The following is a 19856-nucleotide window of genomic DNA, read 5'->3' as shown; positions in this document are numbered from 1 at the left end:
GCAGCCAGTACGGAAAACAGTATGGAGATTTCTCAAAAAATTAAAAATAGAACTATCATATGACCCAGCTATCCCACTACTGGGTATCTATCCAAAGAACTTGAAATCAACAATTCAAAGAGACTTATGCCCCCCTAGGTTCATTGCAGCATTATTCACAATAGCCAAGAAGTGGAAGCAACCCAAGCACTCAAGAATTGATGAATGGATAAAGAAGATGTGATATAGGGGCTGGCCCCGTGGCCGAGTGGTTAAGTTCGAGCGCTCCACTGCAGGCGGCCCAGTGTTTCGTTGGTTCAAATCCTGGGTGAGGACATGGCACTGCTCATCAAACCACGCTGAGGCAGCATCCCACATGCCACAACTAGAAGGACCCACAGTGAAGAATATACAACTATGTACTGGGGGGCTTTGGGGAGAAAAAGGAAAAAATAAAATCTTTAAAAAAAAAAAGAAGATGTATATATATATATATATATACAATAGAACACTACTCAGCCATAAAAAAAGACAAAATTGTCCCATTTGCAACAATATGGATGGACCCTGAGGGTATTATGTTAAGCGAAATAAACCAGACAAAGACAAACACCACATGATTTCACTTGTATGTGGAACATAAACAAACATATGGACAAAGAGAACAGATTGGTGGTTACCAGAGGGGAAGGGGTTGAGGGGCAGGCAAAGGGGTAAAGGGGCACATATGTATGGTGACAGATAAATAATAATGTACACATGAAATTCCACAATATTATGACCTCAATAAAATAATAAAAAAGATTACACAATATGACTGAGTGGGATTTATCCCAGGTATGCAAGGCTGGTTCAACATTCAAAAATCAATTAATGTAATCCATCACATCAACAGATTAAACAAGAAAACAGATTAAAAAAGAAAAGTCACATGATCATACCTATAGATACAGAAAAAGCATTTTACAAAATCTAATACCGATTCATGATAAAAACTCCCAAAGAACTAGGAATAAAGAGAAATTTCCTCAACTTTATAAAGAATATCTACAAGAAACTACAGCCAACATCACACTTAATGATGAGAAACTCAAGTCTTTCCCACTAAGATCAGGTAGAAGGCAAGGATGTCCTCTCTTACCACTGTTTCCAACATTGTGCTGGAAGTTCTAGCTAATACAATAAGATAAGATAAGGAAATAAAATGTATACAGATTGGGAAAGAAGACATAAAACTGTCTTTGCTCACAGATGACATAATTGTCCACATAGAAAATCCAAAAGAATTGACAAAAAAAATCTTGAAACTAACAAGTGATTACCGCAGGGATGTGAGCGATAGGAACCCTCATCCATTGTTTGTGGGAATGTAAAATGGTGTGGCCACTTTGAAGGTGGTTTGGCAGTTTCCTACAAAACTAAACGTACTCTTACCGTATGATCCCACAATCATGCCCCTTGGTTTTTATGTAAATGAACTAAAAAGTTGAGTCCACACAAAAACCTGCACATGAATATTTTCCTAATTGCCAAGCTTGGAAGCACCCTTGGTGTGCTTCAACAGGTGAACGAGTAAGTAAACCGTGGCGCACCCAGACAATGGGGCACTGTTCAAGGCCACAAGGAAATGAGTTATCAAGCCATGAGAAGACATGGAGGAGCTTTAAATGCATATGACTAAGTGAAAGAAACCAATCTGAAAAGGCTACGTACTGTATGATTCCAATGATATGCCATTCGGCAAAAGGCAAAACTGTGGAGACAGTAAGAAGATCAGGAGTTGCCAGAGGTTGGGCGTGGGGAGGGATGAATGAGTGAAGCACAGAGGATTTTCAGGGCGGTGAAAGTACTCTCCATGGTACCAGAATGATGGACATACGTCATTATACATTTGTCAAAACCCATAGAATGTACAACACAAAGAATGAACCCTCGTGTAAATTATAAACTTTAGGTAACAATGATGTTTCAGTGTAGCTTCATCAACTGAAAAGAACATAACCCCCTGATGGGGGATGTTGACAATGGAGGAAGTTGTGCATGTGTGGGGCCAGGGAGCGCATGGGAAAATCTCTATACTTTCCCCCTCAACTTTGCTGTGAACCTAAAACTGCTCTAAAAAATAAAGTCTTTAAAAAAAGAGTAACTGGGTGATATTGAAATCTAGAGGGAAAAAATTGCACGGTTGCCTACTAAGCAGAAATGAATGACTATTGTTTCTGGCAACAGGAAAAGTCTTTTAGTGAAGGTGACAGTTTTGACAAGAGCCCTTCTGTGACACTTAAAAATTCATGACAAAAGATATTTTCTCACCTATGGTTTCCTTTTTGTTATGCAGGCAAAGTTTTAGTAAATAGCTTTGAGAAGTCTAATTTATCCATCTATCTATCATCTATAAATGAAAGCTGGGTATATTTTAATAATTACTAGATAAATATTTCTGTCTTGGTTCTTTTATTTTGTATTTCAGTGAACTATCATAATTGTAATTCTGTACTTTTTTCAGCGAGAGTAGCAAAATTTCAAATTTATGGCCCCTCAATAAATAAAACATTTTTCCATTTAAATTAATATTTGTTATTTGTGGTTAAAAAATAAAACATGTAAATATATCCTTGGGGGGAAGAGGTCCCATAACGGTATAAAATGGTATGATTCCAATTTCACAAGATATTTGGGTATGTCTGTATGGGCCCGGACGATAAACCCAATTATTTACAGTGCTTCTTGCTAAGTGGTAGAGCTAGAGGGATCATTTTTTTCTATATATGTCTTCTAATGAAAATTATTTACAAAATTGCTGCCACATAGTATATCCAAATTTTAAGGAAAATTCCAGTTGAGCTCTTGTTAATACAAAATTATAGATTATTTTTGCCCTCTTTTCAGAAAACACAAAATTTAAACTATAATGAACACAATTAGATCAAATATGAGAAAATCTAAAATAAATACACTTATCTTTCTTATTGTATAAATAAATGTCTAGTAAATGTGCATTCAGACACACCCATTTGTAAATAGAACACCCTTAGAAGGGTAATGAGCAGCTGGTAATGGTGTCTGCCTCTAGAGAAGGCAGTTGAGTAGCTGTAGGACACTATCATGTCCTTGAAATCTTTGGTGCTTTTGCATTATGTGAATTTTAGAAATTAAAAAAAACAGCAATTAAAAACAAAGAAAAATCAAAGCATGTGTTTAAATTCCTCTAACTATTCTTTTCAATCCCTTTTTGTCCTTTCTGTATTCATAAAGCCCTTTTCCATTGATAGCTTGCTCTGGTTTTAATTTATTTTGACCTAGTTCCAAAAATGTAGAGTCTCTCCTATTGCCCTGTTTGGATAATAAATAACTAGAACCCGTTTTTCCACAAAGTGTTTCAACACCAGATGTTGTGGATAATTTTTGCCTTCTTCGAAAAACCTCTCACAATGCTGTTGTCAAAGAAGCTCTGGCTGCCGAGTCTGATCCTGCTTGCAGTTACGTGAAGTTTAGTTTATAGAAAAGCCTTGAAGCTAAGATTAAGATTTATAACCACGATTGCCACAGAACAGTTATCGGTCAAGGGCTGGGTCTAGGCATTCATTTGTACACTGATTCATTCTTGCAAGTTTGCTCAGATCAGCCCCCTGCTTTTCTCAGTTTTCAACTTCCTTCTCCAATTTTCACTTTCATAAACTGACTTGTTTCTTCTGGGAGTGATAAGACATGGATCAGATGCATAGAAAGAAGACATGCAGGCAACACAATGAAGCAAAGACAGTCTTCTCAACAAGAGAAAAGGCATGAGTCAGACGACTTCCCCAAATTTCTTCCAGCCTAACCTGTACACGTAAGATACTTACTTATGTTGCCTCCAGTTTAGCTGAGCATGGATTGCAGATTGTTCCCATGGTTACATGAAAACTGTGTGTGGTAATTCATAAATTTTGACACTAATTGATGACAGATGGCTTGTGCAAAGACCGTGGTATTTAAACAGTTAGGAGGGCAGTGAGGACATGAAGGAGCTAATGAACATTGAAATGGTGGTGAAGGTAATGAACTGGTGGCATCGATTAGCTACCTCTGCGCTCATATAAATGTGTACAAGAATCATATGAGTTCCTGAGCGTTTATTTACTTAATCAAAGGTTAAAAGCTGTAAGAAGTGGGAAAAAAGTGGATCTGACATGAGAACGCTGAGAAACCTTCAAATAATTGCTATTATAACCTTAGTGGAGAGGACGCCTAGACTGCTGACTGGAACAGAATTCCACAGCCAGGGCGGGGAGAGGGCTGGGAGAGAGGGAAACAAGGGAAGTGCCAGGTGCGAACAGCGAACGAGGACAGACGGACTGACAGAGGAAGTACGAGCGAGAATGTGAGAGCTGTGTTCAAAGCACTGAGGGCAAAACTAAACCTGCCAAACAAGTAAACTAGGTGCCACCATAAGGGAAACATTTAATTTTAAATGATCTGAAACACAGTTCTGGGATTGCTTGTAGGAGTTCTACAGGAAGCAAAAATAAGAGAAACAACAACAAAAACAAAACCACAAGCAAATAAAGATCAGGTCCCACTTAGCAATGGCATTTCTATCAGCCGGGCCAGTTTAACTCACCAGTCCAGCAGACGGTTTAAAATTGAGAACATTTTCATACTGAACAAACTTCTTATTTCATTTGATACAAAAGTGGGTTATGAATTCAAAGGAAGTCATTGTCTTACATATTTAGTCTTTTTATATTGATCATTAACTCATCACAGGGACAGATTTTGGTAAATTGGGCTTATTTTGAAACATATCTTAGTCACATATGCTTTTAGACATAGTAAACATTTTATATTCCATTTAAAAAGAGAAAGAAATAAAGACAGAATATAGACAATTCTTTTAGAGTCAAGAGAGAGTTTTTGGTTCTGTTTTTTAGATGGCAGATCACAGTGATGAGAATGATCCAGTGGGGAGGGTAAGATCAATTAGGCAGGAGGGAGAAAGGACAGCTCAGCAGTGGAGCCACGGAGCACCTGAGCGACGCGTCACTACGTTAGACGGATGGCGTCCTCCGCTGGAAGCAGGAACCACTGGCCGGGTGATGTGGGTAGAGATGCAGGCAGTTTACAGATTGGGTGTTGGGAGTGTGTGCATCTTCTTATTGCGTCTATTTTCTCAGTGAAATGATGGAAAAGGACATCAGCAGAGCACAGAAAAGCAAGTGTTTGAGGCATGAGGAGAAGGAAGAAGCTGTGAGAGAAGTCCCTTCAGGGATGTTACTGGGGCCCCACTTGAAAACAGTCACGAATTTTAAGAGAGTTTGGTTCAGCTGCCTGGGTAGAGTGTGGAGTAGGTGGAAAATTGAACTTCCTCAAGGGCAGGAGTTTTCAGGCAGGTAAATGGAAAGAGAGAGGAAAGGGAGTGAGTTCAGCTGCACAGAGTGACGACCACGCAGGACCTGTGGAAACTGAAGCAGGTGTGGGCTTGGCGAACGGTGAAAAGGGGGTGAGGGCGAGAGATGGAGGTCTGGGTGGTATGGAAAAATCGTCAGAGGGAGGGAGCTAGTGGGATGTGAAAAGACGGCTGAAAGAGAGGATGTGGGGTCAGAGAATGACAAGCTTGGAGTTCTGATTTTGTGGGGTGAAGTTATTGGCAGTGACAGTTCTTGGGTGTGGCCCTGGGGTGGGGGGTGGAGAAGGGGTTGAAGAAAGACGGTGGGGTGCGAGCAAGTCAAGGAGCTGAGGGAGACTCCCTGAGGCTGTGTGCTTCACTTGCATGAGCACTGAAATCACCCGGAACTGATGTCAGAATTAGGGAGAGAAAGATGTGGAGACAGTGGGCTGGGTTCTAAATTTTCAAAGAACAGGAGTGATGGGTCAGACTGCCTCATAAGGGAGGGTTGATAGTGGGAGAGTCTGACGCCATGTGCACTTAAAATCAATATTTTAATAAGTATGTAAAAGAACATTTTATTAATAACCATTAATATCTGCCAGAATAGAGGTTGCATCCAATGCAGCTAGTTTATATTAAATGAAAGAAAACACACCAAAAATATTTTTATGTACTTAGCAATAAAACTAGAGAGCAAATTTTTAACATAACCGTGAATGTTTTTCCTACTTTTACAGAATTAATAAGATTTCTCCAAAGAAGATATATGGATGGCCAACAGGCAATATGAAAAGACGCTCAATATCATTAGCTATCAGGGAAATGCAAATCAAAACTACAATGAGGTATCATCTCACTCCAGTCTGAATTGCTATAATTAACAAGACAAGAAGCAACAAATGTTGGAGAGGATGTGGAGAGAACGGAACCCTTGTTCACTGCTGGTGGGAGTGCAAACTGGTGCAGCCATCATGGAAAGCAGTATGGAGTATCCTCAGAAAATTAAGGATAGATCTACCATATGATCCAGCTATCCCACTGCTGGGTATTTATCCAAAGAACTTGAAAACACAAAGGCATAAAGACACTGGCACCCCTAGGTTCGCTGCAGCATTATACACAATAGCCAAGACTTGGAAGCAACCTAGGTGCCCATCAAGGGTTGAATGGATAAAGAAGATGTGGTATATATACACAATGGACTACTGCTCAGCCATAAGAAATGGTGAAATCAGGCCATTTATGACAACATGGATGAAACTTGATGGTATTTTGCTGAGTGAAATAAGTCAGAGGGAGAAAGTCAAATACCATATGATCTCACTGATAAGTAGAAGATAAAAACAACAACAAACAAACACATAGCATTGGAGATTGGATTGGTGGTTCCCATAGGGGAAGGGGGGAGGGGGGAGGGGAAAAGGGGTGTTTAGGCTCACATGTGAGGGGATGGACTATAATTAGTTTTTGGGTGGTGAACATGATGTAATCTACACAGAATTCGAAATATATTATGATGTACATCCGAAAATAAATAAATTAATTAATTAAAAAAAAAAAGAAATTTCCAGACTCAGAAAGCTGCCAGTCACCCTCTGACTTGAGAAATGAGAGGAGTACCTGAGGGTACTAACAGAGCGTGTGGAACAGGACCGGCACATGCTAAGTACTCACGAGGGATAAACCCAAAGGTGACTTCCTGGAAGAGAAAATTCCAAGCCTGCTTGCCCACTTGTCTCTACACATCATCCTAAACCAAAGACAACTTTTACACAAAAGTTCATGTTGACCTACACAGGTTTTCCATAACCTGTAGGCCAGATGCTTCTCTAACATTTCTGAGAAGCGTCCTGGGTTAGGAACATAACCCCTGCTTCCGCATGATTGAAGTTTTGGTAGGAAGATTTAGTCATGGATATCGGGACAACTGGCTACAATCTTTCTATAATCAGGAGGTACATGTTGAGATGCCAAACCCAGGATCCGTAAGGTTGGTTATATTTGATCACTGAAACGTGGCAAAAAATAATGAATAAGCCTTAAACAAGGTTTGAATCTTAAACAAGGTTAGAGGGCAAAAGACAAACTGAGAAAACTAGTTGCAACATGTGGGATGAAAAAAGACTATCCCTAATATAAAAAGAGGTTTTATAAAACAATAGGAAGAAGAAAAGGTCATGATTTTTTAATAAAGGGCAAAAGACATGAATATGAGTAGGAATCGAAAAGAATAGAAATGCCTAACGAATACATGATATTTGGCAGGAAGACTGAAAGGAACCTGGTCTTCTCTATAAAATCTGCGGCACTCAGCTTTAAGGACGGTGCAGAGAGGCAGCTCCTGGAGCTCTGTTCATAGGAAGGAAAATTGGAGTGGTAGTGACTTTCTGGTTGTCAATTGGCAATTTTTAATCAAAGTTCTCTATATGCATGTCCTTTGACCTAGCAATTGCTTTCCTAGGAGTTTATTCCAAGGAGAGAAGTTGCCAACATCCAAAGTGTAAGGGTGTGTCGGCATCGGTAACAGTAGAAAAACGCTTGAAAGCGTTAGTGGTAATGAAAAGATCCATACAGCAGATTGCTGAATGAAACAAGCCTGTGACAAAATAGCATGTGCAGTTTTGATCCCATTTATGTAAAAATACGTGTGTGTTTTTGTATCTTTGTATATATACATCCACACGGATGTCTCAAAGGATGTTCCCAACCATGTGAATGGTGATGATCTGTGAGTAGAGGAATTTCTGGTCATCTCCACTTTCTAGTCTCTGTTTTGTCTGTTGTTTGCATTGTGCATGGGGACCACTGCCCACCCTAGCGATTAGGCTATGGTCCTCCACCTGGAGCAGCCTTCACCTCCTTCACTCCCCTGCACCAATGTCCCGTTGGAAAGGTGTGCACGGACGGCTCTACTTGAAGTAGAGATGCCACTCTGTTCCCATGCCCCTCCCCTCTTCCCTGCTTCAGTGGTCTCGGCTGTACTAACACCGTCTGATATATTTTAATTTTTGCTTATTTATTTTTTATTGTCTGACACCTCCTCATCCCCCACCGGAAAATGAACCCCACAAGGGCCAGACTATTCTGTACTGACTGTAACCCCAGTGCTGGGGACCGTGCCAATCGCATGTCAGGCACCTATTAACTGTGTGTGAGTGAATGAAAATAACCGTGTGTGCGTGAATCAAACAATCTCTGTACTTTTATTCTAATTCCCTACAAGAAATTTCTTGAACAGGCCTTGATTAAAAAGGAGAAGAATGATTAACTTATGAACACTTCAAGCTTCACCTGGGGCCAGCCCTACAAAAATTTTTAGCTTACATTCAGGTTAATTTCTGGGTTGAATTTTACTTAGCTAAACTGTCATAAGTTTAACTGAGCCCTCAATGTGGAAGAAAAATAACTTATTTTTCTCTTCTGAATCCTTGCTCATCTTTAAATCCAATTAGATGCTTTGCTCCTAAACTGCTGAAAACCTGTCACTTGCATTTTGCTACTGGTTCCCTGGGAATCCAAGAAGGGACACAGAAATTTCAAAGTGGCAAAACCTTTGAATTTCCTTTTCCCCATATTTAAAATACAATTTCCTTGGCCAGGCTCAGGGACTCTGAGTGTCCTTCTCTGACACCAGAAGCATGGGTCTGATGATGCTTGTGTCGACCCAAGCTGGGGACCCAGAGAGCAGGCCCACGCCCCACCCCCCTGCGGCAGGTGCCACGTCTGATCGGCTTGGGGCTTGGATTCGCGGTGCTGGCGGTCTCATCTAGGATATGGTGGGAGGCCCTCCCAGAGGCATTTACCTGCTTACTTCTCAAGGGCTGAACCACTTCCCTCACGCACAGCTCCAGGTCGTTGAGGTAGTCCCTTTCCGTCTGTATCAGCTCCTTGATGATTTTCGACCGCTTTGCCATCATTCTCTGCATCTGGTGCTCTTCCTCCTGAGTTGGAGTCTCAGCTGCAGAACCTCCGGCCTGGGGAGTCATCTTTTCTGTTAAATGAAAACACGGACACGTGAGGCATTCTGCTGAGGTTTCTGTTCCTTTGCTGCAAACAAGGCCACTTACTGCAGGGTTCTTGTTATCAAGGAAAAGGGCTTAGAGCGTCTTCACGGTGTGTTCTTGGGAAGTGACGTGTGGTAGTTCCACGTAAGGCCAGACTCCTAATGAAACTGTGAGCAGAAGGGGATGTGAGCATGGACTACTTTTAGCAAGTAAGTTAGACCAGACCCAACTGTGGTGGCTTGTCTTTAAAATACCCCATTGCTACCATAATAGGCTATAAACCTGGACCTTAGGCTAGAGGTAAAATGTATAAAAACACAGTTCAGAACCCCTTCTGGACACATTAGCTTTTAAATCAAGGGAAGATTTTAATTAGTAAGTGGAACACATTCCAATTTCATTTGTCCCAATTATTAAAAGTAATTGCCCCTCATTCTCAGTGGGTGATACCCAAACCTCAATGAGATGAAAGACCATTGCACACGATGGATCTTTTTCTTTTCAGTTCACAATCAGAAGCCGTGAGGAGTAAGCTGGCGGTGGATTACATAAATTTCCACTGAGATTTTTCCTGGCTCATCTTCAACACTATGCACGTCTTGTTATTTCAAAATTCTTGAACTGCCAAGTGGAGAATTTTAATTAAAAAGTCGCAATGCGGAGACGTTGAAATGAATGGGAAGCCTCACTTGCAGCCAAGGTTTCATTTAAAGCATAAGGTAAGAAAGCTGAATATCTCCAAGAATGAGCTTCCCACAGCTATGCAAATTTTGGAAGCTATGAACTAAAGCCCAGACCATGAAATCAGAGCAGGGAGAGACATCAGGGCTGCGTGTGCGTGTCTGTGCGCACAAATGAATTCGCTGCAAGCTTGAAGTCATCACAAACTTAATTTTCATCTTGGTCTCTGCAGTTGAGGACATAGCTTTACTTCCTTTAAAGCTGATACGATTCTAGTCACTGACATGCGAGACATCTTCAATGCTGATGCCACTTCCTGAGAGTGTAGAGTTTTTGTAAATCCTGTAAAGAGTTTGTACAGAAAAAAGTGCACAGGTCACAATGGATAGAAGTGGAAATAAAGAGAGGATCTTCTCTCAGCTGACTCCAGAAACAAAGCTAAGACAACTGGTGCAGCATTACAGCAGAGGAGCTAATGCTTCCACGTAAGGAGACTGCCCAAGAACGTGAGAGATGCGTCAAACGCAGGGAGCACTTCTCTCCCTGGTCCCCTCACTGCGGGACTGCAGGCGGAGGAGCAGTAGACAAATGCCTGCCGAGGATCCTGGGAAGGTAGCTCCAGCTCAGAAGGTGCACTCGATCGATCCTGGACAACCCGGACTTGCAGGGGGATATGCTTTTGGGCCGTTTGCCTGGTAGCTATCCTTCCTTCGTCAGGAAAGAAGATGCATTTGGCAAATGGCATCTGAGAGCACATGGTTTTATAAGGTTTGGGCCATTCGGTGCCAAAGAAGTCATCTACCCAAATTGCATAAGAAGAAAGAATCTAAACAAGGAGAGAGAATGAATGCATGCGGTGTTCTGCAGCCTGCAGATCTTGAACCATGTTATGAGAATTTTTGGATGCTTGCTGACTGGTGACATTTTTATTGGAGAGGAGAAGCCTGGCTCTCAGCGCCCTGGTTTGAAAGGAGGAGTTAAATGCAGGTGTCGTGACTGGAGCTATCCTGGACATGAAGAGAGAGGCAGGTCCCCGGTGAGGAGACGCAGTGAGCAGGCCGGGTCCACAACCTGACCTGTGCCAGCCTCCTTGGGCTGCTCCTTCGGGGTGGGGGGTGGGTTGGGACACGGGGGTGTGGTGATGATGGAGGTCTCTTCTGGGATAGATGAAATGGCTCCCAGGAAGAAACCCCACCAGTAGAGAGTCGACAAACCAGTGCAGACAGCATCCCACGGTTAGTTAACATCACCTTGAAAACAAAGGGTGCTGTTGAAATCTGACCAATGTCTGCCTCTGTGAGTTCAAACCTTTGTGCCTTATAAAAGTAAGCGGTCAACTATTTGGGGGTCTACCAAGGAGAAGGGAGGCTTTCCTGACCGTTGGCGAAGGCACATCCATAAAACACATTCTCAGGTTCCTTGTAGGTGTAAATGCCAGCACTCAACTACTGTATCAACTTAACTTATTTCACAGATTTTCTAGCTGCAATTTAAAATGCACAAGATCAGATTTTATCCAGTAAAAATTCCTTAGAATTCTAATACTGCTCAACAACTGGTTCAGAACCGATCTGGGGGCCATGGCGGTTGAAATGAAGTGAGTCAAGACATTCCACTCCAGAAACTTCCCCTTCAGGTGTCAAAGTCTTCTCAGAGCATTGAGAGGTGAGCCACTTTGGGCGCTGTCTTTGTTTGCTCTGTTGCTCAAGTTTATTGCAGGAACAAAGACTCAACCGGCACCCCTTTCTGCTCGGGTCTCCAAACACTTCCTGTGTTCACGTCTTAAACCAACAGACTCTCTGCAATGCACTGTGGGCACACGTTTTATTTTTATAAGGTCCTTCTCTACCCTCAAGACTTGTGTCTTTTACGTGTATTGTTTTTACATATAAAACTGTTGGTCACACGTGAATATTACTAACATATACCACCCAAATCAGCAGTCTTAAAAATAAAAGCAATAATCTTTTATTTCTAAATAAAGCAACAGAGGAGCTAAGTATTTAGGAAAGAAGGAAAAATAGAGCTTTAAGAACAAAGATTTCCCGGTAGTTAGCATAAACTAAAAGACTGTCAAAACTGAAGTGAAACTGAGGCTGAAAGGATGTTTAGATTGTTTTAACCAAAAGAAACCTGTGTCTGTGAAAACAGTCCCCTGTCACTGACTCCCCTGGCCCGTCCTCTGTCTCTTTCACCCTCAAGCTTCATTTCTTCATTTTTCCAGCAATGATGATGAGTTTTCCCTATTCTAACTGTAAATTTCATTGGCGACACTTGGAAATTCCCGGCCACAGAAGTTTATATAAAAGGAGGTTGTTGCAGTGGGGAAAGGATGGTGAGCCTTAAGATCAGCTTTGCCACTCTCACGACGAGAACATGGTGAACAAATTAGGTACCCGCACGCGGCTTCAGTTTCCTCATCTGTAAAATGGGAATGAAAGCCATCGCAGTGTTATCATGAGGACTGGATCAGGTGATTAGAGGTGTATGGAAGCTCTGTGGGGTCTTTCAAACAATATAAATATTAGTTATTTCTGCAGACACAGAAATGGTAGGGTTCCTCTCTCTGCACTCTCAAACCTTCCACCCACCTAGGGCCAACAATTGTCCCATTATTTTATAGTTGTCAACTTGTCAAGGAAAATGCAAGTCTCTGCAGTGCGTGGACAGCTTTGTTAGGATGGGAGAGGAAGAGGAGAAAGAATAGGGGCCGCTGCTCTGGGAGGAAAGTCAGGATGGAGCTGGGGTTTGGAATCCTGAGCAGCTTTGCCAGGCTGGGTGTGTGGATGAGAGATGGGGAGAGCCTGGCCTTTCAGAGAGGCAGAATCACACCCAACAGTGAGAGTGTGGCCGGAGAGGACACCCAACGGTGAGAGTGTGGCCGGGGAGGACCGAAGACAGTCTTCCTCGAGGGCCAGGTCTGGCTTAGGGTCCATGTGCGCTTTCTGCTTTGTTGGTGGTGCTGCTGCTGCTGCTGTTTGAGGGAGATTTTTAAGGATGGGTCATTGCTTTATTTTTTCCAAATTATAAAATATATATTGTAGGGGTAAGCACCTAGATCCTGGACCAGACGTCCAGACTCCACCTCTAACATTCATTAAGTCTGTGACCTTGGACAAGTTATTTAACTCTTCATGCATCAATTTCCTCATCTGTAAATTAAGGACAACATTAGGAAAATCTTATAAAGTTGTTGTGAAGATTAAATGAGTTAAAGTTTCTTAAACACAGCAGTGCCTGGCAGTATAGCAGATTTCGTGGAGATGTTTGGTATTATTATTAGATGCGATCTCTACTTATTAGCTATAATATAATAATTTTCACTGTATCATTAGCTGTATTCAATTTAGTGTATAACCTTCCCAAAATATTTCCATGCACACACAAACATACATCCAGCAGTTAATCTTATTTGTCTTTAAAATAATGGTCTCATATACACATTCTTCTGCAACTTCCTTTTTCAACTTTAAGAGTAGATAGTAGGTATCTTTTTTTAAGTATATTTGCATATATCTTTATTCTTTATAATAGCAGTATACTTGTCAGACACTGCTGCGTTCCTGCCCAATATCTATTCCCTCATTTGCTTTTCACAAATTGTACCCTAAATAGATAAAAATGCTCACTTCTTAGATTCTTTTTCAATCTATGGCCAATGAGATGCCAGCAGAAATCTCTCATAGGGGCTTCTGGAGTTTGTGAAAAGGAAAATCCACCTGGGATGTCCTTCCTCCATCCTCCACTCCTCATGGTTGTTGCCTTCTTTGTCCTGCCTACAATGTGGATTGAGTCCTGGATGTGCAGTGGGCACGCCGGGACCATGCAGTGAGAGGCGCGGGGTTGAGAGCCACACATGACGGACAGCAGCGTGGACAGATGCAAGGGCCTCCCTGCTCCAGACTGCCTGCACGGGACGCATGGGTCTCCATGTGTTAAGCCACATTTTTCTGTTGTTTTAGCAAAGCACGTTTCTGTCTGATAGAGATTTTAGTATCTGGAAATTCAAGTGCTGCAAGTAACACTATGTAAAATGTGACAGTGGCCCAGAAGGGGAGGGACACAGGAGGACGCTTTGTCATCTGGATAGTTGGTAACCATTAGCGTGCAATGCAACATGTCCAGAAAATCTATATTTCTATATAACAAGGCATATAATTAGGGGAAATGGTAGAAAAAATAAAAATGTTGGCATGTGCTAATTATTTCTTGCCACTTTTGGCAAAATGATACAAATGAGATGTGAACTGAAACCACAGCCAGTCAATCTATAAGGAGAGAGGGCAGAAAACACCTGGAAATATTCTGCTGGTGGCCTATGATCTCGATAGACTGAGACTCTTCAATTGGATTGAAAATGACAACAGCTTCCGCCCTCAGGGTGGAACCCAGGAGACGGTGTTAGAGGAGACGAGACCTGCATCTGGGCCTCCTGTTCTAGTGAGAGCTCTCCACTGCTGCAGGACGGAGAGTGCCACTGCAGATGAACTTGAGGGTGCTGTCGGGAAGACTGCTACTGGCCGTTAGGCTGAGGGCATTCTACCAAGGCCACGTCCTGCCTCAGCCGTTGGTCTCACTCGAGGGTCTCTGCTCACCTCCTCTTGCACTCTGCTTGCCTCAGCCGTTGCTCTCACTCGAGGGTCTCTGCTCACCTCCTCTTGCACTCTGCTTGCCTCAGCCGTTGGTCTCACTCGAGGGTCTCTGCTCACCTCCTCTTGCACTCTGCTTGCCTCAGCCGTTGGTCTCACTCGAGGGTCTCTGCTCACCTCCTCTTGCACTCTGCTTGCCTCAGCCGTTGGTCTCACTCGAGGGTCTCTGCTCACCTCCTCTTGCACTCTGCTTGCCTCAGCCGTTGGTCTCACTCGAGGGTCTCTGCTCACCTCCTCTTGCACTCTGCGTGGAGAGTCTTCTGGGCTTTGGAGAATATCCCTGGACGTCAGCGTTCCTGACTTACATTTCCACTATGGTTGTGCTTTCTCCTGGTTTCTATGGTCTGGATACTTGCCCACCGGAGTAGGCAGAAGAATGGTCCCCCAGGATGTCCACATCATAATCCTCAGAAGGTGTGAATATGTAACCTAACAGCAAAGAGGCTTAGCAGATGCGATGAAGGTGACAGACTTTGAGATGGGGAGAGGGTCCTGGATTCTCCGGGTGGACCTGATCTAGTCACATTAGCTTAAAAGCAGAAGAGGACACAGGAGAGGTGAAGATCGAGAGAGACGCCACCCTCGCTGGCGTTGAAGAGGGAGGAAGGCGGCTGAGAGCTGAGGCACGCCCGTGGCCTTCGGAAGCTGAGAACGGCCTTTGGCTGGTGGCCAGCAAGGAAACAGGTGCCAACAACCTGAAAGACGAGCCGTGGATTCTCCCCTCCAACCTCCCGACGGGAGCACAGCTCCACAGACACCTCGATTTCAGCCTGTGAGACTCCAAGAGGGACTCAGCCACGCGGGCTTCCACTGATGGAAACTGTGAGATGATACATTTGTGTATTTTAAACCAGTAAACTTGTGGCCATCTGTTACAGCAGCAAAAGGAAACTAGTATCTCCACATACGCTAATCCCTGGAAGATCATGGTCACCATTTTCAGACTGCCCTTTATAAGAACATTGTACCTCATGCTTGTAGGAGTCCCTCCACCTCTCAGTGCTCCTCAGCGAATCTTCCGGGACTCCTAGTCCAAGAGTGCCCATGCCACCACAGCTGGAGCTTCCGCAAGGAATAAACATGAGAGAGGTTGTCAGTTGGAATTTATCTTTCAATATCCTTTTTTTTTGCTGAGGAAGATTCATCCTGAGCTAACATCTGTCACCAATATTCTTCTTTTTGCTTGAGGAAGATTCGCCCTAAGCTAATGTCTGTGCCAGTCTGCCTCTATTTTGCATGTGGGTCGCTGCCACTGCGTGGCCACTGACGAGTGGTGTAGCTCCACATCCAGGAACTGAATTGGGGCAGGCGAAGAGGAGCATGCTGAACTTAACCACTAGGCCGCCAGGCCACCCCTCAGTATTGTTTTTTGCCTTTGTTCAATGTTTTGGTTTCCAGTACAGGCCAGAAAAATCACCCTTGGAAAGTAGGTGTAGGGTTGAACAGAAGTTTTCATTTACATAAACATTAAAAATAAACCAGGTAGTCCTTGTGGTCTGAGGCATTATTGTCTTGAACTCAGTTCAATGGTTTACAAAAGCAGCCACACAACAGCTCGAGTGGCAGTGGTACTGAGGGTGGTGGCCCTTCTGGCCGTGGCAGTGACGACAATGAAGAGAAGGAATAAACGATGATGGAAAAAAACATGCCACTCCAGGTACATCTCACAAATCGTGAAAAAGGAATCCCAACCTGCCTGATAGAGATTCAGAGACATTTGGAAATACCAGATAAAACAGTTAAAAATATTTTAAATGAGTGAATGAGCCTTCAAAAAATGTATAAGAAGTCCTCTGAGGCCAGGAGAGCAAACTTTAAGTGCAGTCCAGGGAACTGAGTGGAACTGAAAGCACCAAATTTCCTGGTAGCGGCTGCAGACGCTGTGGGCCCAAGGATGTGAACTTTCTGCGTCCGCGATGAGAAGACAGAACATGCTGGAGGTTGGTTCTGAGTAGGGTCTCTGAGCATCAAGGAGCCTGATAGAGAAACAGTGTGAGCCAGAAGCAGAAAGGAAACCCCCGCAGGAACAGGTGAACCAGCACAAACAATGCTCCAGAGGAAGAGACCTCGATGAAAACAGTGTGTCTCCGCCACGGCTCTGGGTGGTGATGGGAAAAAAGGGGGATTCCCTAATAATTCAGGGGTACTGATTGATTCGCATATGGCTTTGGGGCCTGGATTCATTGGATGTTTAACAAATGATTATGAAGGACTTACCAGGAGCCTGGAAGTGTTCCAGGAGCTGGGGATACAGGAGTTTAAAAACATCAAAAAAGAAACCCCTCTCCTCAGGGAGCTTAAATTTTAGTGGAGGACAAGAACATAAATAAGTCACTTAGTATACAAAAAACTTACAAGTGGTATGGAGAAAAATAAAGCAATGAGGCTTCTAGGAAGTGCTCAAAAGTCATGTGATTTTAAATAAGGTGGCGGAGAAGGTCTCAAATTAGGCAAAGATCTGAGAGGTGAGAGAGTGAGGCAGATAGCTGGGGTATGTGGTCTTCAGCGAGGAACCAGCCAGCGGAGAGCTGTAAGGTGAGAATGCGCGTGGCCTGTGCAAGGATGAGGAAGGAGCTCGGCGTGGCTGAAGTCAGGTGGACAGGTGGGAGGCAGTGGGAGAGGAGGGAAGGCAAGCGCGTTGGAGGAGTGGGCAGCATGGCCGACATGGTGGGGTTTTGTAAGGGTTGAACATTTAGACGTCTTTATAGCGTTGCAGAAAAGGCGAAGGCACTGATGAACCTCACATACTTTTCAGTTAAGAATGCATGTTAAAACTTCAAGGCCAACAGTCAAAATAATAGAAACAGAATGTTAGTTTTCAAAACCAGTAGAGGCAGGAAGTAACCAGGAAGAAAAAAAGCAATTCAAAAGAAGAAAACAGAAAGAGGTGCAAACACAAGGGAGTGGATCCACAACTCGGAGCCACGATATAAGTCACATGACCAGGTCACCAAACAGGGCTTAAAACAGGCATGTGCTGTTGACAGGAGAGAGAACATGAGCACAGAGAGAGTTTGAAAGTCAAAAGTGAGAAAGGGTACTGAGCAAATTGTAATTAACAGAAAGATGGCAAGGCTATTTTTATATCAGACAAAATACACTCGAAGGCTAGAACAAAGGTGGGCACTATGTAAAGACAAAGGGCTCATCAGGGAGATTTTGAGTGTATTGAACAACACAGTTTCACACACACAATGTAAAAAGTGAGGAGCTGTGAGCAGAATTTGACAAATCCTCCTGATAATGGCATTATTAACACAACTCAGGAACAGGCCAGTTAGGATGGAAAAACGTGTGCTTGACAAGGAGAGATTTCACATCCTTTAGGACACTTGTAACCTTTATGAAAATACACCATATTCTAGGCCGTAAAGTTTCAAAGAATCAGTATGTAAGAACCGCAAGTGCAATGCAATAAAGTTAGAAACAAATAACAAAAATAAAACTTAAAGGCTCATTTGTTTTGGAATTAAAAAAAAAAGACCTTCTAAATAACTAATGGGCCGTAGAAGAACTCACAAAAATTCATAGAAGATATTTATTCTGAAAGATAAGAAAAATATTACATACATGTGGAACGTAGCTAAAGCATTACTTACAGAAAATTTATAGCCTTAAATTCATAGATAAGACAAGAAATAAGACTGAAAATTTACAGGTTTTTTTTTTTTTGTGAGGAAGACTGGATGAGCTAACATCTGTCGCCAATCTTCCACATTTTGCTTGAGGAAGATTGCTGCTGAGCAAACATCTGTACCACTCTTCCTCTATTTCATGTGGGATGCTGCCACAGCATGGCTTGATGAGCAGTGCCAGGTCTGTACCTGGGATCCAAACCTGCAAACCCTGGGCCGCTGAAGCAGAGAGTGGGAACTTAATCACTATACCACTGGGCCAGCCCCTGACAATTAATGTTTTAAGAATCTAAAGAAGTTTTTTAAAAAAAGGGAACCACAAGAGGCCAAAAGAAAATAGAAGAAAGGAAATAAAGAACAAAACTTAATGAAATTGAATAGAACTTCAACTCAAGTTTCAAATAATTCCCACTGATACACTGCAAGGAACGCGAGGTCACAAAAATCCTAAAAGACACAAAGAAACAAGGTACCATGAGTCAGATACAGGAAAAAATAGCGCAATTATACCCACAAAGGCTTAAGATATTGGAATTATTAGAGATGTAAAAAAGGTGTATTTAATAAATTTTGTTTCTAAAGAAACCAAGAGTGGTTTGGAATTACAAGCAGGAAACAAGAGGCTGTAAAAATGACCACGTAGATTCTAAAAGAATGAACTGTAACTTTGAAAAATAATACTCAGAATAATTAAAATTTTAAAACTCAGAGGAACAAAAAACTCAAAGAAAGGTTAAAATAGTAAATTATACAAAGCTGAATTAGTGAATCAAGCCAAAGAAATTGTACAGAATGCAGCAGAGAGAGGAGAAGAGCTGTGAAACGTGTGACATAGGCTTGGCGACACTGAGAACTGAACAAGAAGTTCTGACAGATGCTTCAGTGGAGTTCCACAGAATGTAAGGAAGAGGCAATATTTGAAATGCCAATTGCTGGGGACTTTTCAGAATTTTTGAAAGACACTAATTGTCAGAATCAGAATTACAATGAATTCCAAACAAGATAGGTAAACTTAGAAAACCATACCTAGATATGATGTTTTGAAACTTCAATGCAATAAGGATGAATAGCGGATCTTAAGAGCAGGCAGTAAGAAAAGACAAATCACCTACAAAGGGATGATAATTAGACTCATGCCTGCCTTCACAACAGCAGTGACAGAAGCCAGGAGATAGCAGAATGATTCCTCCAGATGGCTGAGGGAAAACCACTTTCACCCCAGAACTGGTTGCCTAGCTAAACTTTCTCAAAGATGATGGTAAAGTAAACATTTTAGAAAATCAAGATCTTAGTTTACCACCCAAAAGTCCTCATTAAAAGTAATTCTAAAAGATGTACTTTACTCAGAGGGCAAATGGTCCCAAATGGGAAATTGAAATGCAAGAAGGAGTGGATGGACGTGAAGAAGGAAAGATAAATCATATGAAAGATTAATCCACGAAGAAGGACACCTGGACAGGTGGGGAGAAATCAGCAGGTACGAAGCAACTCTCAAGGACAGAATGTTCTGGTCTTTCTAGTCTGGAAATAGTTAATT

At 42.5% G+C, this 19856-nt stretch overlaps 1 protein-coding gene across 2 annotated transcripts in view; it reads right to left on the bottom strand.

Moving 5' to 3' along the window:
* The window catches only part of ARHGEF38 (Rho guanine nucleotide exchange factor 38), a 121780-nt gene that overhangs the window by 81118 nt on the left and 20806 nt on the right, over positions 1-19856 (bottom strand). Inside the window, exons 1-2 of one of the 2 annotated variants that reach the window (XM_070504533.1) lie at positions 15653-16774; positions 9154-9341 (exon numbers count right to left, since the gene is read on the bottom strand). In XM_070504533.1, coding sequence (XP_070360634.1) covers positions 9154-9336 — 183 coding nt within the window. In that variant the 5' untranslated portion in view covers positions 9337-9341; positions 15653-16774. Of the gene's footprint in view, positions 1-9153; positions 9342-15652; positions 16775-19856 lie in introns of those variants that run through there. The other variant, XM_014858407.3, reaches the window with a different exon arrangement.

The sequence above is a fragment of the Equus asinus genome, chromosome 3 (assembly GCF_041296235.1).
Source record: "Equus asinus isolate D_3611 breed Donkey chromosome 3, EquAss-T2T_v2, whole genome shotgun sequence".
Classification (NCBI taxonomy): domain Eukaryota; kingdom Metazoa; phylum Chordata; class Mammalia; order Perissodactyla; family Equidae; genus Equus; species Equus asinus.
Note: the sequence above shows the minus strand (reverse complement) of the source record. Positions and strands in the feature narration are given on the sequence as shown.